This window comes from Homarus americanus, unplaced genomic scaffold, assembly GCF_018991925.1.
Source record: "Homarus americanus isolate GMGI-L3 unplaced genomic scaffold, GMGI_Hamer_2.0 scaffold56321, whole genome shotgun sequence".
Classification (NCBI taxonomy): domain Eukaryota; kingdom Metazoa; phylum Arthropoda; class Malacostraca; order Decapoda; family Nephropidae; genus Homarus; species Homarus americanus.
In genome coordinates, this window is record NW_024731177.1 from 5,001 (window position 1) to 23,372 (window position 18,372).

At 47.5% G+C, this 18,372-nt stretch overlaps 1 protein-coding gene across 1 annotated transcript; it reads left to right on the forward strand.

Annotated features, from left to right (window-relative positions):
- Positions 1–915: 915 nt before the first annotated feature.
- LOC121867570 (integrin alpha-V-like) lies at positions 916–8,752 on the forward strand (the record flags this gene model as incomplete). Its single annotated transcript, XM_042367574.1, has 4 exons — positions 916–1,068; positions 3,567–3,911; positions 4,570–4,815; positions 5,388–8,752. Coding segments are annotated over 4 exons (834 nt in total), but the record flags the coding sequence as incomplete, so codon positions are not given.
- Positions 8,753–18,372: the final 9,620 nt, after the last annotated feature.

Sequence of the window (18,372 nt, forward strand, 5' to 3'; positions counted from 1 at the left end):
TGATTTACTTCACACTGCAACTAATTCTATCCATTCTTACGCTGATGATTCTCTTCACTCTTCTTCATTTTCCTTCCACCTAACTCTCAAACTAGATCTGTTTCTAGAGCTGATATCATTACATCTATCAATGCTGATCTGTGCAGCATCTCTGAATGGGGAGATAAAAGTTTGGTTAAATTCAATTGTAATAAAACTCAGTATTTAGCAATTACATTTTCTAAATTGCATGATCTCCCAATCACATTTCAGGACGCTATCATTCTACCAAATTCTAAATAGATATGCTAGGCCTCACCATTTCCTCTAATATGTCATAGCCCACATCTTAAGCTGCCTCCCGAAAGTTGGGAATGCTGTACAGATGCCGTAGCTACTTCACTCCTGGGCAGTTGTTTTAAGTTTAAAACTTGCAGTACTGCTCTCACATCTAGGGCTCTTCTGTCCAACTGTTAGATTGGGTGGAATCAAAGGCATTTCGTCTTATTAATTCTCCACCTTTAGTTGACAATCTTTTCTTCTCTTCACCCACAATGTTACTTCACTCTCTCTCTTTAGGTACTTTAACGGGCAATGTTCGGTGGATTTGCATCCTGTGTACCGCCGGCAAGGCCGTGGGCTCGTAACACTCTTTCCTCACACAGCTAAACTGTGGAATGCTCTGCCTTCTTCTGTGTTTCCATACTCATACAATCTGTCTCACTTTAAAAGCTGGTTTCCGGCATCTTCGTGGTGTAGATTATCACCTTTTTCTTTTCTATTTTGAATTTTTTCTGTTCTTATTTTTCGCCCCCTAGGCCCTGTTGTGGGTCGTTCGACCCTGCCTGGTTGGGCTAATTCAAAAAAAGAAAAAAAAAAAAAAAACTAACTTAGCCTCACCACCCTCACCTCACCCCTTGTTATATCTACACACAGGGATGCTGGGGAGTAGTGCTGGGGTCTGAGAAGGACCTTGTGGCCACGGCCAGAGTCCAGAACGCCGGGGACGACGCCTTCGAGGCCAAGCTGGTGGTGCAGGTCCCCAGGGGCGCTGCCTTCACCAAGTTCCTCCTCCTGGCCAACACCGCTGTGATGTCACCCCATCTGCTCCTCCAACACCAAGGGCGACCTAGAGGAGGTGTGTGTGTGTGTGCGTGTGTGAGTGTGTGTGTGTGTGGAGTGTGTGTGTGTGTGTGTGTGTGTGTGTGTGTGTGTGTGTGTGTGTGTGTGTGTGTAAGAGAGAGAGAGAGAGAGAGAGAGAGAGAGAGGGAGAGAGAGACTGAATATAATGAACACTAGGAGTGCAGACTCTCAAACAATACAAACCCATTAGTAAACTTTTAGGTGTACATGTACGTATACAAACGTCCAGGTGTAAATGTAGGTGTAAAACAAGTGCACACACACGTCTGTGTACCCCGCAGGTGGTGTGCGACATGGGCAACCCATTGCCAGCGCTGACGAACGAGCCTCGAACTGGTGTCCCAACCTAAGCATGACCAGGTGAACGACACAGCCCCCAGAGTTCCACGTGAGGGCGACCCCACCAACCCCGAGGCCGACCTCAACACCTACGACAACCACATGGCCCGCCCTCCCGGTCACCGTCAAGACCCTCATTGATATTAAGGGTGAGTCTCTATGGGGTTAGGTTAGGTTATATATATATATATATGAGATAAGGAAAAATAATTATGTTTTTGTGAATATTTCTGTTGATCCGAAAGAACTTCACCACCACCACATACCACACTCTCTCAGGATATCGTGGCCAGACGGACCTTTGACTACAACGCCTCGCTCTACAGGATGGGCCTGTGGTGAGGAGGGCAGCATCACCACGAGAGAGATCGGTCCCCAGGTCACCCATGTGTATGACGTCACCAACAGGGGCCCTCAGACCTGCCCTCCGCCCTCATCTTCCTCCGTGGCCCACCAGGACTCTCACTGATGACCCACTACTCTATCTCCTCGATGCTCTGACGGCCCAGCCAGCCGTGTCATTCTGTACCTGACGTCAACTACACCTGGGCCTTGAGGTGAGAAGAGTGTATTTAGGTACCATAACATTATATTAAGATGCCTTATATAATTAATACCCCGTCTAGGCGTATGTATGTATGTATATATATGTATGTATGTATAAATATATTGTTTATTTTTCCACATATATCCACTTTTCAATAATGGACTATATCATCTCTAGTACATTGGTCACTAGTACGAGTGTTACTAGTACGACCAGGTATTACTTTGGCCCCATACTAACAATGTATCTCATAAAAGTATCTGTCCACACTGTGTAAAACATTATGAGATCATGGATGATAGATATTGGGACATGCGTCTTGGGACATGCGTCTTGGGACATGCGTCTTGGGACATGCATCTACTCTGGGATAACAGTAGTTTTATGCAATGTATTTCGGTATAAGTAATATAATGTTTGGTTAGTATGATCAGTATGCCACAGCCACGCGTACCAACCCTCCCGGGACACACTGCCATACATACCAACCCTCCCGGACACACGCCATACATACCAACCCTCCGGGACACACTGCCATACACACCAACCCTCCGGGACACAGAGCCACGCAAACCAACCCTCCCGGGACACACTGCCATACATACCAACCTCCCGGGACACAGAGCCACGCAAACCAGCCCTCCGGGACACACTGCCATACACACCTACCCTCGGACACCTGCCAACATACCAACCCTCCGGGACACACTGCCATACCACCCTCCGGGACACACTGCCATACACCAACCTCCCGGGACACAGAGCCACACAAACCAACCCTCCCGGGACACACTGCCATACCAACCAACCCTCCCGGGACACACTGCCACATGCCAACCCTCCCGGGACACACTGCCATACATACCAACCCTCGGGACACAGAGCCACGCGTACCAACCCTCCCGGGACACACTGCCACACATAGGATAGACTCGTAGCAACGGATTTAAGTTGGATACAGGATAGGACTCGTAGCAACGGATTTAAGTTGGATAAGTTTAGGTTTAGGAGGGAGATAGGAAGGAACTGGTTCACAAATAGGGTGGTGGACGAGTGGAACAAGCTTACCAACTCTGTAGTAAGTGCTGGAACGCTGGATAGTTTTAAAAGGAAGCTAGATAGATTCATGGATGATAGAGAGTGGTAGTAACTCTCGACAGGAGCTGCCATGCACAGGCCAATCGGCCTATTGCAGACTCCTTATTTTCTTATGTTCTTATGTTCTTATACCAACCCTCCCGAGACATCACCAGTTGGCTGTAGCATTTCGGAAGTCACCAGACCCATCCTGGCAGATATTTTTTGGAGATACTGTACATAGACCTAACCTAACAATATACATAGACTGTACAGGTGTATATGCAGTACAAATAGACAATAGACTAACTCAACAAAGCCATCCTATGTTTGTTTACCTAACCAAACTTAACCTAGCCCAACCTAACCTAACCAAAGAAAACCTAGCCTAACCCAACCCAACCTAACCTAACCCAACCCAACCTAACCTAACCCAACCTAGTTCAACCTAATCTAACTAATCTATCTCTGGTTCCCACAGGTTGATGAATCGACGTATGACCACTTGACTCTCGGATCAGACCACTCGGTAGATGGCGACACGTCCTTCCTCCTCCCACACGACATCCCAGAAGAGGAGGAGGAGGGGGAGGTGGAGAAAGAGGAACACCACCGCAGGAGACGCCACGAACAGCGCCACCTTCAGGAGCTCAGAGGAACACACAGAAGGAGGAGGAAGAGGAGCGAGTGGGCAGGATTGGAGGAGGAGTTGTCGTGTGGGCCAACTAACTGTACCAGAGTGGTGTGCTCTGTCTCCCCGCTCAGAGCCACCGAACATATCGTCGTCCACGTCAGGTCCAGGCTCTGGGTCGATACCATCCAGAAGGTAGGAAGGTCGTCATCCCTCGTACCTCACGGGGCCTGGTTGATACCTTACAGGGCCTACTTGGTATATTGTAGGCTTGGTTGGTACCTTACAGGGCCTGGTTGGTATATTGTTACGAGTTCGCTCCAACCAGAGGAGCGAACTCGTAACAATGGTTTTAAATTAGGCAAATTTGAATTTAGGCGCGAAATAGATAAACATTGGTTTGGAAATAGAGTAGTGGATGAGTGGAACAAGTTACCAAATACCATCATTAACTCGAATACGATGGATAGCTTCAAACAGGTTGGATGGATATATGAGCAATAGGGGTTGGGTGTAAATGGGACCGCCCAGTATGGGCCAATAGGCCCGGCAGCAGTTTCCTCCATTCTTATGTTCCTTATGTTCTTATTTTAGGCCTGAATAGTACCTTACGGGGCCTGGATGGTACCTGACAGGGCCTAGTTGGTTCCTTACAGGGCCTGCTTGGTTCCTTACAGGGCCTGGTTGGTACCTTACAGGGCCTGGTTGGTACCTTACAGGGCCTAGTTGGTATCTCACAGGTTAAGTTAGTATTTGGGAGTCTAATCTTCAGGAGAAATAAGCCTGGTTGTCTAATCTTCAGGTGATCACAGTATTATTCAGGTAAAGTCAACTGTTTCACTTCTAATTTCAGGTGGGCATGCCAGAGGTGAAGATCTCCTCCAGGTTGGTGGTGGTGGCGGGGGAGGGTACTGACGGCGGGGGGTGGCGGCTGGGCGGCTTGACGGGTGAGGTGGGTGACGTGTGGTCGGGCATGGTGACTACAGTAGTGAGGACGGGACCTGAAGAGCACCGGCGATCTCTTAAGTGGGTGGTGGTGGTGGGCAGTGTGCTGGCTGGGCTCTTATTGCTGGCCCTCTTGTCTACCTTACTGTGGGCGGTGAGTAGTCTCTCTCTCTCTCTCTCTCTCTCTCTCTCTCTCTCTCTCTCATTTATCTTAATGTAGTTGTCAATTTTGTCATATTTTCTGTTTTTTTCTTTCATATTGACTAAATTTCTTTCATCTCTTTACTACTTTCATAATGAGTCGATTCTTTCGTTTTATTGTTTTTTTTTCTTTCATAATATTTTTTTCCTTAATTCGCTTTATTCTTTTTTTTATTAAGTTTTATTTTGATTTGATTTTTTTCTCAATAATTATCGTATTTTTCTATATAAATTATGTTATATTTTCATGTTTTTTTTTTATTTTTTTTTTTATTTTTTATCGTTCAGTGAAACCTCCATATAACGGACTTCTCTCTCGATATAACGAACTTTCCTCTTCCTGTTGTCTGTTAAATAGAGGTTTTACAATTAACTGACCCTCGATATAACGAACTTTCCTCTCCCTGTTGTCTGTTAAATAGAGGTTTTATTGCATTTCACTTAAATACGTTATATCATCTTTTTTGTTCTTCATATTTTTTTTCTTAATTGTTCTCTTTATTAATGTAAGTATGTCTCCACCAGATGGGTTTCTTTAAGAGGAAGAGACCACAAGACAACACAGAAACCGAGCCTCTTAATGGTAATGGTTTCTACGGCAATGGCAAGACTTGAACACTCGCCTCGGATCTCACTTCAGAAAACCTCGCCTTTCAAAAGTTAACACCTGGACTCAGAATCCGCCTTAGAAACCGTATTCTTGAGGAGAGTTTAAAGCCTGGATATATATTTTTTAGAAACCTTGTCTTTTTTTGTGTGTGTGTGTAAACTAACCCCCCCCCCTCCCCACCCTACCAAAAAACCCCCACCCAGCCTCCCCCGAGCAGAAAACAGCTTAGAAACCTCTTTGCTTTGTAAGTGAAACCACCCCTGGGCTTGGAATTATCTTAGAAAACACCTGTAAACAAGAAACCTCGCCTGTAAACAAGAAAACTCACCTGTAAACAAGACAACTGTAAACACCTTAGAAATTAAAAGAAAATTCCAGGCCTGAGAATTATTCGATTTTATGACAACAATTGACGTTCAAGGATAAAAATTCTTTGACTCAAGTTACAAGAAATTAAACTAAGCTGGAAATTCTGAGGATTAAACAATGAGAAAAATACTTAGATGAAAAAAATCTTAAGATGTTTTAGAGAAATTAATACAAAAATTATCATGAAAACTCTGTCAAAATAATGACTGAAAATTCTAGACCTTTCTTAGGCCATTGTGAGATATACTGTATTAAACACCAGCCATTGTTTTTAATGCTGAAAACTGTATTTAGAATATGTAATATAAGTTAATTATTCTGTAAAATTAATTATTATTGTTACTATTATTATTATCTGCATGAAGTGACTTGTTAAATGTATTTGGTGTTGATTTTAACATACATATTTAACAGCTGTGTTTATAAGTAAGGACAAGTGTACTTACAACTGTGTCTTTGGCTTCTTAAGTGTAAAGTGATGTAGTGGAGTTCAAAACCGCCGCTGTGAATTCAAAAGTGACGCTGAATTCATTACTGCCTTCACTGTAAATTCAAAGGTGACGCTGAATTCAATACTGCCGCCGCTGTGAATTAAAAAAAGTGACGCTGAATTCAATTCTGCCATCGCTGTGAATACAAAGGTGACGCTGAATTAAAAACTGCCGCTGCTGTGAATTCAAAAGTGCCGCCGCTGTGAATTAAAAAATGACGCTGAATTCAAAACTACCAGTGCTTCTGCTAAGTGCTGCACTGAGATGTGAACTGTCTCGTGACCTCTTTAAAGTGCTGCTGTGAGCTGTCTAGTGCCTTTGTGATCTTTTAAAGTGACAGTGTCGCCGTAATTCAGAGATCCCAGCGGCACTTCCCGATTGGTCGAGAGCCACGTTGCGTCACAAGAAGTTAGCAAGGAGCTACCTGATTGGTCGAGAGCCACGATACGTCATGATTCCATCAAGATTTCCTGTTGACCGAATGACTCGCCGTGTGTGTGTATGGATGAGGCTGCCTCGGAGCCTCCATTCCTGAGACTGTGATTATGTCGGCTGGGGACCATATTGACACATTATCATAAATCAACCCAAGACAGCACACACTATCCGTACGGGCATGAACGACGCTCGACTAATGCTCCATCTACCGGATGGATACTGAACTAAAGCTTGTAGTCATTGACACTAGCATAGTGTGGCGCTGTGGTCGTCATCACGCCCCCCCCCCCCTCCCCCCAGCCGCGATTTTTTTCCTGCGGGCTTCCGTCATCTAGAAAAAACGGCAACGTACAATCAGCTGGTGGCGAAATTGCGGATTCTGCGCCCTACACCAACAGCAAGAATTCATTCTACCTTGACTGTGCTGGCTAGGTTAGGTTAGGTTATTATTTGTTTGCATTAGTATCTGTTACGTTAGGATATGCAATATTAAGCCAAGCATGAATGATCGTCTCTTATTCTCTCTCTCTTACGGAGTGTACAGTGGTGCCGCTCTTCAAACACTGCCACGGTGCCTCTTGTTCTACATGACGGAAGCCCTCGGGAAAAACAAAATTTCCCCCCCCGGCCGTGTGTCCAGTAGGCTAGTGATGAATTAGTTGCTGCCTCTTGTGTTCCAGAATAAGTTAATAAGAATATATTTAGTTATATGTTTAGAGCACTTAACTGTACAAGCTTGGTGTGCTTCTACGTAAATTATGCCCTTTAGTCTTCCTAGTTGAAATATATTAAAAATTTTACCTGTTTGTAATGACCAAAAAAAAAAAAAAAAAGTAGAATATATATTGTCACTTTCAGGGATTGTATTTGTATTTTTTCCCATATATTTCCTGTGAAAGATATTATTAAATTTCATCTTTTTTTTTTCCCCGGAAGATTAATGTTTGAGTTATACTTCTGAATCTCATTAAGTTGTGTTCTAGTCATCTTTATTATATACAGATGTATTTCAGTATAGTTTTGTATGTTGTGTTGTAGCGTTATAACCAGCCGTTACTTGTCTGACAGTATAATGTGATACAATGTGTTATATACATTGTATGATTGGAGCCATTATACGAGGAGGAGGTAGAGCCGTGGAAACTATACATTGTACAGATAGTATTTAAAGGTTTGCAATGTTAAGTTTTAAGTTGTTGTTAAACCAGAGACAACGGATGATTTGGTGTGGGGCTCATTCCTGTGTGATGGTCGCCTCTTGCTCTTAAACTTCCCTTTTATTCTACCTGTATAAAATTTTGTATCTTAATTCTTTGACTGATCGTGTGTAGTTATGTAGACACATTTTTTTGTTTACATTATGGCATCTGTAAACAATAATCCCATTTATGACAACATTTATTAAGAACTGGCCATTTAGAGACAGTGTGGATACAACTCACTGCATTCTGAGCCTGGCTTGCACTACACTCGGCCGCCTTCACTTCCTCATCTAGACATGCACTGGGATCGAACTATTGACCCTTAGAAGAGGAACAGAAAACGAACATGACATCCACTCAGCCACTATAGAAAAGAACTTCATTTTTGCAGTAAAAAATTAACCAAGTGTCTCTACTCTGGAAGATGAACTCACCTCTTGTAAAAAAAACCAAAATGTATTCTATTAAAAAACGAATGTATTATTCACTGACACAACCGACAAAAAAACACCATAATAATCAGCATGTAGTTGTATTAAAACATTTCAAAACTAACCCCCCCAAAAAAATTAAATCCCAAGCAATTTGTTTTACCATTTTCTTAGGATCGATTTATTTATTTATTGTCTTGGTGTAAATACAACACAATATCCTTAAAGACTATTCCTCAATAATGGAGTTGTGGCGCAGTATATAGACAAGTTATATTGTGAGAGGCTTTATTGAGTGACTGTATGGGAGAATCTGTTGTGCCTTATGGGAATAAAAAAATTAATCTGACTCGCTTGTTTGTTTTCTGACCTGGTGGTGTAGCTGGGAGGGTGGTGGTGGTGTAGCTGGGAGGGTGGTGGTGGTGGTGGTGTAGCTGGGAGGGTGGTGGTGGTGTAGCTGGAGGGTAAGTGGTGTGTGGAGCTGGTGGTGGTGTAGCTGGGAGGGTGAGGTGGTGGTGAAATGGGAGGCAGGTGTGGTGGCTGGAGGTGGTGGTGGTGGTGTAGCTGGGAGGGTGGTGGTGGTGTAGCTGGGAGGGTGGTGGTGGTGTGGTGGGTGGTGGTGGTAGCTGGGATGGGTGCTGGTGGTGTAGCTGGGAGGGTGGTGGTGGTGTGAGCCAGAGGTGGTGGCAGAGATGGGTGGTGTGGTGGCTGGGAGGTGCTGGTGGTGCCGGGAGTAGGCTGGGAGGGTGGTGGTGGTAGCTGGTGGTGGTGGTGGTGTAGCTGGGTGGTGGGTGGTGGTGGAAGCTGGGAGGGTGGTGGTGTAGCTGGGATGGCAGGGGATGGGAGGGTGGGTGGTAGAGCTGGAGGGTGGTGGTGGTGCAGCTGGGAGGGTGGTGGTGGTAGCATGATATGGTGGTGAAACAGAGGGCGGTGGTGGTGAAATGGAATAAGGCAGAAATGAGGGTGGTGGTGGTAGCTTGGGAGGCGGTGGTAGAGCTGGAGGGTGGTGGTGTAGCTGGGAGGGTGGTGGGATGTGTGGCAGAATGGAGGCAGAAGCTGGGAGTGGTGGTGGTGGTGTGAGCTGATGGCTGAACAAAGGGAGGGTGGGTGGTGTAGCTGGGAGGGTGGTGGTGGTGTATTGGGAGGTGGTGGTAGCTGGATGTGGGTGGGTACAGCCTGAGGGTGGTGGTGTGTGTCAGATGGGTGGTGGTGGAGACGAGTGGCGGAGGTGTGGTAGGTGGTGGAGAAGCTGGAGGGTGGTGGTGGTGTGAAAACAGAGGGTGGTGGTGGTGAACCAGGAGGGTGGTGGTGTGGGAAAAAGAAATGGGAGGTGGCAGAAATGGGAGGGCAGTAAAGAAATGACAGGAGGGTGGTGGTGGTGGTGGCTGGGGGAGGTGGGAGGGTGGTGGTGGTGTAGCTGGAGGGGTGGTGGTGTAGCTGGGAGGGTGGGGAGGGGTGGTGGTGTGTGTAGCTGGGAGGGTGCCAGGTAGCTGGGAGTGTGGGTGGTGGTGTGGGAGGGTGGGTGGTGGTGTAGCTGGGAGGGTGGGTGGTGGTGTAGCTGGGAGGGTGCTGGTGGTCGACTGGGAGGGTGCTGGTGGACTCAGGCTGGGAGGTGGTGGTGGTGTAGCTGGGAGGTGGGAGGTGGTGGTGTAGCTGGGAGGTGGTGGTGGTGTAGCTGGGAGGGTGGTGGTGGTGTAGCTGGAGGTGCTGGTGGTCTAGCTGGAGGGTGCTGGTGGTCAGCTGGGAGGTGGTGGTAAAATGGGAGGGTGGGTGGTGGTAGCTGGGAGGGTGGTGGTGGTGTGAGGCAAGGGAGGGTGGTGGTGGTGTGGGTGAGCTGGGAGGGTGGTGTGGGTGGTGTAGCTGGGAGGGTGGTGGTGGTGGTGGTAGCTGGAGGGTACAGGTGGTGGATATTGGGAGGGTGGTGGTGGTGTGGCTGGGAATGGTGGTGGTATCAGGGGTGGTGGTGCGAATGATGGAGGTGGTGGTGGTGTAGCAGTGGGAGGTGGTGGTGGAGAGCTGGAGGTGGTGGTGGTGAAATGATGGGCAGAATGGGAGGGTGTGGTGTAGCTGGGAGGGTGAGGAAGGAGGGTGGGTGGTGGTGGTAGCTGGGAGGGTGGTGGTGGTGGAGTAGCTGGGGGGTGGGTGGTGGAGTAGCTGGAGGGTGGTGGTGGTGGTGTAGCTGGAGGTGGTGTAGCTGGGAGGTGGTATGTGTAGCTGGGAGGGCGGTGGTACTGGGAGTGGCAGGGTGGTAATGAGGTGGCAGGTGTGAGCTGGAGGTGGTGGTAGCTGAGGTGGTGGTGGTAGCTGGAGGCGGTAAGCAGGAGTGAGGGTGGTGTGCAGGCCGAGGTGGTGGTGGTGTAGCTGAGGTGGTGTGAGATGGAGGCAGGGAAAGTGAGTGGGTGGTAAAGATGGGTGGGTGGTGGAGCAGTGGATGCGGTGGTGGTGCATGGGAGGAGTGGGTGGTAGCTGGGAGGGTGGGTGGTGGTGAAAGCTGGAGGGTGAAGGTGGTGGTGCGTGATGGGTGGGTGGTGGTGGTGGTGAGCTGGGAGGGTGGTGGTGGTGTGCAGATGGGAGGGTGGGTGGTGGTGGTGTGAGCTGGGAGGGTGGTGGGTGGTGTAGCTGGAGGGTGCTGGTGATAATGAGGGTAGAGGTGGTGGTGGTGATGGGAGGTGGTGGTGGATGATGCAGGCTGGGAGGGTGGTGGTGGTGGAGCTGGGAAGGGTGGTGGTGGTGCAGCTGGGAGGGAGATGGCAGAATGAGGTGGTGGTGGGTAGGGGAGGGCTGGCGGTGGTGGTGCATGGAGGGGCGGTGGTGTGAAAGCTGGAGGGTGGTGGTAGATGGAGGGCGGTGCTGGTGGTAAAGAATGGGAGGTGGTGATAGCCTGGGAGGTGGTGGTGGTGTGGTGTGAAATGTGGGGAGGGTGGTGGTGGTGGTGAAATGGGAGGTGGTGGTGGTGGTAAAATGATGGGTGGTGGTGGTGGTGGTAGCTGGAGGGTGGTGGTGGTGGTGGAATGTGGATGGGTGAGGCAGAATGGGAGGGTGGTGGTGGTGGTGGCGGTTGGAGGTGGTGGTGGTGGCGGTAGCTGGGAGGGTGGTGGTGGTGGTGAAATGAGGGTGGTGGTGGTGGTGGTGGTGAAGGAGGGGTGGGTGGCGGTGGTGGGTGAGCTGGAGAGTGGGTGGTGGTGGTGGTGGCTTGGAGGGGTGGTGGTGGTGGTAGGTGAGCTGGAGGTGGTGGTGGTGTAAATGGGAGGGTGGTGGTGCAGCTGGAGTGCGGGTGGTGGTGGTGTAGCTGGAGGGGTGGTGGTGGTGGTGGTGCAGGCTGGGAGTGGGCATTGGTGGTGGTGATAGCCGAGTGGGCGGTGGTGGTAGACGATGCGTTGGTGGTGTGATGATGGGTGTTGGCGGTGAGCCGAGGGCGGGTGGGTGGTGGTAGGCATTGGGAGGGGCGGTGGTGGTGGTGAATGGAGGGGGTGGTGGTGCAATGAGGGTGGTGGTGCAGAGGGAGGTGCTGGTGGCAGGGCAGAGGCGGTGGTAGCCGAGGGTGGTGGTGTGAAGCTGGGAGTGGTGGTGGTGGTGAACAGAGGCGGTGGTGGTAGCTGGGAGGTGGTGATAGTCGAGGGTGGTGGTGGCAGAAGTGGTGGAGGGCGGTGGTGATAGGGCCGATGGGCGGTGGGTGGCAGTAGCTGGGAGGTGGCAGGTGGTGGTGGTGCAGCTGGGAGGCAGGTGGTGGAAATGAGGCGGTGGGTGGTGGTCGTGCATTGGGTGGTGGTGGTGAATGGGATGGCGGCAGGTGGTGGTGTGAATGATGGTGGTGGCAGAAATGATGGGCAGGTGGTGGTGGCAGGCTGAGGGTGGTGGTGGCGGTGGCAGATGGAGGTTGGTGGTGGTGGTGTGAGCTGGGAGGTGGTGGTGGTGGTGGCAGAAATGGGGAGGGTGGTGGTGGTGGTGTGGCTGGAGGGTACAGGTGGTGATGGCTGGGAGGGTGGTGGTGGTGGTGGCAGACGAGGAGTGGGTGTTGGTGCTGGAGGGCTGGTAGAAGCTGGAGGTGGTGCAGAAGCTGGAGGTGGTGGTGTATAGATGGAGGGTGGTGGTGGGTAGATGAGGTGGTGGTGGTGGAGTGGCTGGAGGGTGGTGGTGGTGAAGTCGAGGTGTGGTAGTAGCTGGAGGCGGTGGTGGTGAAATGGGAGGGTGGTGGTGGTAAAGACGGGAGGGCGGCGGGTGGTGGTGAGCTGGGGGTGGTGGTGGTGGTGTAGACTGGGAGGCGGTGGCGGATAAGGGTGGCATAGATGGGAGGGTGTTGCAGGTGGTGTAGCTGAGGTGGTGGTGGTGTAGCGGAGTGGTGGTGGTGCAGATGGAGGCGTTGGTGGTGGTGGTGCAGATGAGGTGTTATGGTGGTGCTGTAAATGACGGTGCGCTGATGGTGGTGTGGTGGTGCAGATGGAGGGTGGTGGTGGATGGGTGGGTGGTGGTGTGATCGGGAGGTGGGGTAGTGATGGCTGGCGGTGGTGGTGCACGGGAGGCGGTGGTACTGGGAGGCGGTGGTGGTGGCCAGAGGCGGTGGTAGTAGCTGGGATAGTGGTGGTGCAGCAGGAGAGTGGTGGTGAAATAAGGGGTGGTGGTGGTGTGAATGGGAGAGTGGTGGTGGTAGAATGGGTGGTAGGAGAGGGTGGTGAAAGTGGGTGGTGGTGAAATGGGAGGGCAGGTGGTGTGAAATGGGAAGGGTGGTGGTGGTGTAGCTGAGTGTGGTGGTGGTGCAATGGAGGGTGGTGGCTGTGGTGGTAAAGAATGGGCAGGTGTAAGGCTGGGAGTGTGGTGGTGGTGGTGTAGCTGGGTGGGTGGCAGAAGGAAATGATGGTGGCGGTGGCAAGAATGATTGTGGTGGTGGTACTGGAGGGTGGTGGTATTGAGGGTGGTGGTGGTGGTAAAGAGCAGGGGTGGGTGGTGGTGTGAGCTGGAGGGAGATGGTGGTGGTGGTGTAGCTGGGAGCGGTGGTGGTGGTGAATGGGAGGTGGGTGGTGTGTGAGCTGAGGTGGTGGGTGAATGGAGGGTGGTGAGTGGTGGTGGTAGCCAGTGGTGGTGGTGGTGAGCTGGGTGGGCGGTGGTGGTGGTGTAGCTGGGAGGGCAGGTGGTGTAGATGGGGGGAGCAGTGGTGGTGGTGAAATGGGAGTGGTGGTGGTGCAGCTGGGAGGGTGGTGGTGGTGTGTAGCTGGAGGGTGTTGGTGGTGGTCGGTGTAGCTGGAGGGTGTGGGCGGTGGTGGTGTGACGGGATAGGTGGTAAAATGGGGGTGGTGGTGGTGGTAGCTTGGGTGGTGGTGGAAAGAAATAGTGGTGGTGGTGTGGCAGATGGGAGGGTGGTGGTGGTGCACTGGGAGGGTGGCAGGTGGTGTAGCTGGAGGGGGTGGTGGTGTAGCTGGGGTGGCTGGTGGTGGTGTAGCTGGGAGGGTGGTGGTGGTAGCTGGGAGGGTGGTGGTGGTGGTGAGCTGGGAGGGTGTGGTGTGGTGGTGGTGGAGGCTGGGAGGGTGGTGGTGTAGCTAGACAAACACTATTCTCAACCAATGGGATAAAAACAACAAAGGTAAATAAATACAAATAAAACTGTGAAGTATAATGTATAATAATAAATTAAGAAATTAAATTAGATTTTGTTTCAGAGTGACAACAGTACAATTATTGAAGCTTATTGCCCAACGTTGCTTCAATATGTCTGCTGATGTAAATCACTCCATTATCTTGTCAAATATTTTTTTTGTAGTATTCAAAATAATGATTAACTGAAATATTTTAATAAAATGAGTAGAAAATGTCAACAAAATTATAATTAAAAAGGTTTATGCTCGCACCCATTTGTCTCTCGTCTGTTGTTTTTTCCATCAGCCAATCAGAAGCTGCGTTCAGTCACATATTACCAGCTCTTTTATAGCATCAGGAAGAGACTGGCTCAAAATGTCTGCCAAGAGGATTGTTGTAGTGTAATTGTTATGAAGGAAAACGTAAGACAAAAAAACAAAATACTTTCTTTTATTATATTAAGGTGTCGGGGAGTTTATAGAGTCTGTCACTGAAGCAAATAACGCTGACAGAAAACAAAAAAACGGGAAGGTAAGTAAAAATCAACGAGTACTGCCTCTGTGTGCCGACTGTTCAGTTGCAACAGAACATTACCATGAAAGAACATTAGTCTGTTAACTTTTTCTCGGAGGTATATGAAGAAGGTTGTCGTTATTTATTTTATAAGCTTCAGTTTCTGTGCACAACTAAATTTTTATCACTTGGGTGGGTTTATTACATGTTATTTTGCTTTTGGCGAGGTGGCCTCCAGCCAACGCATGGTCGACTACAGTTGTTTTGTAAAAGTATTTACGATTATTAACGCGACGTGGACTGTGAATAACTGTCAAACTACTACCTGTCCACACATTTGTAACCTTCACTAGTGGTGTTTCCAGACAAATTGAAAATTGCCAAAGCCACCCAGCATATAAAAATCTCAGGACAAAGGTCCCCAAGAATTACTGCCCCATATCAGCCCCCTCAGCCTGAGTAATATAAAGTAGAAGTAGCATGTAGACCAAAATTCACAGCAATGCCAATAACATCTTACAGACTTCAAACGATTTAGAGCTAGAAGCGTAGACTGAGAGTGCTCGCCATCCCTTTACTAACATAATCTTAAATTCTTTTGCTGGCAGTCAGTTCACAGTCGTATATTCTGACCCCCAAAGCCTTCGATACTGCCGTCCATACCTACCTTTCAAAACTTGAATATTACAGCGTTAGGTATGTCTCTACAACTGGTTTATTTCATATCCGTTCACAAAGAGGATGGCATGTTCGCTGCCTGCTGGCACACCACTACCTGACCATGCTACCCAGGTATGCTCTCTCATGGTTTTTGGCTCAGCACACAGCAGGCATAAATGATATAGTTCACACAGCATACTATAAATATAAATGACAGATGATATACTGTGCAGTACTTGTACTTATTTTTGATGAGAAATATGAATATTGAATTGACAAGAAGCGTTTATTTAGTGTTGCTAGTAACACAGTAAGAAAGGATAAGTTTTGTATATAATAAATACATGGGTTTGAGTATTGAAAGTTTTAAATGTTAGTGATGCAATAATGGGGATGAAAAGGTTAATGCTTGGCCACAGCTGTTCTAACCACGTTTTCTAAATATTCTTTAATGCCATAGCCTCCACCTTTTCTTAGTGTTTCGTGGGGACCTGTCGAAGGGCTTCACAAAGTCGTAGTATACCACACCTCATATATTGCCCTCGTCCACTGTTCGGAAACAGATTAAAAGAATGTTGAGCAGATTACTAGGATATGAACGCCTGCCAGAAGCTGTTGTAAATTGCTGATCACCCCAAAGCTTCAGTGATTTGAACAGAATTTGAAATGATTTTTCTGCACTTGCTACCGATGTTAGAATGATTGAAATGTAGTTAGAGGATAGCATCATTTCTGGAAAATTTGCATATATTCGCTATTCTCCAGGATTTCTAGATTTGGTTACCAGCTTAACAAACAAATAAACAACTTGCTGAGGCATAGCCAAGTTTTTCATATTTTTAAATACTCCAAAATATCAATGACCTGTGACGACAGGTTTTAGGTTTGTCCATCTGTTTACCAACATCAGCAGCAGTCACCACTATCCTGCCGAATTTATTTCTTCGTTATCTCTGCATAGAGTCGGTGCTTCCGGCATCACTTAAATTTCGCGGTGAAAAACTGCTGAAAATATTTATTCAGATTATTGCTCATCTCCGTCGTTATCAGTTAGCCTGCCGGGTATCTGACCGTATTGGTCCAATCTTCGTAAGCTTTTAGTTTGATTCATTTGACAGAATTCTTGGGCTTATCTTCGCTTCTGCTATCTTGAGTTCATTATTCTCTTTTTGCTTTTCAATCTCCCCGTTTTAACCTCACCTGCCAATACCTTATAATAATTTCTTTGCGTAAATTTCACCACGCATTTATTTCCTACCATAGCCTTCTTGTCTAATAATGTTCATGCAATTATTTATCCATTTAGGTCGTCATTATTTGATCTGATTTCTGTACGGTATGTTTTGCCTTTGTGCATTACAACCATTATTTAAATTGGTTAGGACCAAGCAACCAGATCTCGTTACATTGTGTCTCTGCAAGGTGAGGTCGTTTCAGGGGCATATTGCACAAGAGTGCAGAGGTTCATTGCAAATTACAGTATTTTGCAAGAAGAAGGCACTTTGATTATGTGTGGTTCAGGTTTCAAAGCCACATAGAATGGAGACAGCCTGGCTTGAAAGAAGCAAGAATGACAAAATGACTTTTAGAAATGCCATATTGGGACAGGTTAAAGAACCACTCTGTATTTCTTTTAAGACAATGTGGGGAGAGCAGGACAAAAAGTATTTGAGTGTAGTGAACCAATAAAGGGGATGGTAGAGGAAATGCAAGTAATATCTGGAGCAGGAGAGACCTGGAGCAAATGATTCAAATTGGATAAGTTTAGTAGGAGGGAGATAGGGAAGAAACTGGTTTTACAACAGGTGGTGACGAGCAAAATGTGGTTAGCAACTGGTAAGGGGAACTTGGAAAGTTTCTAAAGGAGGCTAGATAGATTTATGGATGAGAGAGTGGTAGTACCTTGATGTAGCTATGCACAGGCCAAATGGCCATGCAGACTTTTATGGTGTTTAGAAATGCATAGAGAGTTACCATGGGAGAAGGTGAAGCTGGGCCAAAGCATGAGATACTATTTTTAACAAGCCAAATGACAAATGTTTTTTCAAAATTAGAATTTAGATGTATGTTTTAAAATTTAATGAATAATTTGTGACAAGATATTAAGTTTTTACTTCGAGACATGTAGTGAGAGTTGTTTTGACAGAACTAATGAATATATTATTACCCTGGGAGTTTCTGTTATATAAGTTGCTTAGGAAACAGTCCTGATTGTTTCAAGAAAATCCTCTGATTCTGAGTTACCTGTGAAGGTCAATTCAAAGGCACTATTTGCCAAAGTTGTGTCGCCTACTATACAGCCTGGTTATGTGGCGGAAGCCATATTTCACTCCCAACAAGTTGTTTTAAATTTATCAAGATTAGGTCTATATGGTTGGCCTTGCATTAATTTTTTACCATCGACAGTTTTATCTGGGGCCTGATGGTATTCTGCTCAAGTGAGCTTATTTATTTCACATTTATTATTCTTGGCCATAGATTGCAACACTTTTCACCCGTTTAATGGTATGTGAAATAATGCAACCTGCAATTTGGGTATTCAAGGTAACTCAATGCAGAGCTCAGGGTTACCCATGTTTTGGGTGAATGCTATTATATCGATATTTTCAGTACACGCCAACGCCTCCGACCATCTATTCGGTTTCATACCCACTGCTCATGAGTATACTTGCTGGTTGTTCCTGAGTCCTCCTCACTGTCGCGTTTAGGTTTTAAACCTGCCCAACTCTAGTTTTGCCACAATTCCTAGCACTATTTCCCTGTAACCATACCTTTGTTTACGGCCCCACTGCGCAGTCTCTCCACCCTTTGTGTCTATATGTTCTCTGCAGTTTAAAGACTTCGATATCTTTTTGAACTGCCCTTCCGGGAGAGAAATTCAGCCAGGTTGCTACCCCATCTCAGACAGATGCACATCATCTCAGCATAAAGGTTCTTCTGCTACAGAAGGTCTTCAGTTGTCAAATGAATGGGACCGGTATTGACTTGCAATATCTGCTGGCGACGGCCAAGTGACTCAACCGCCCAAGCATTAATTCATTGCCAACCTCTTTCTAGCAGGATACTCACATATGAGTAGATTCTCTCTTGACCTAATATACTTTAGCTGTCTTGAAATGTACCAAGAAGCTCACTCTGTTAAATGGCCAATATCACTGCCGCCTGCACTAAGGCAGACAATGGTTTATTCTTGCCACAAACAAGAGCACACCATTCTGTTAACTATAT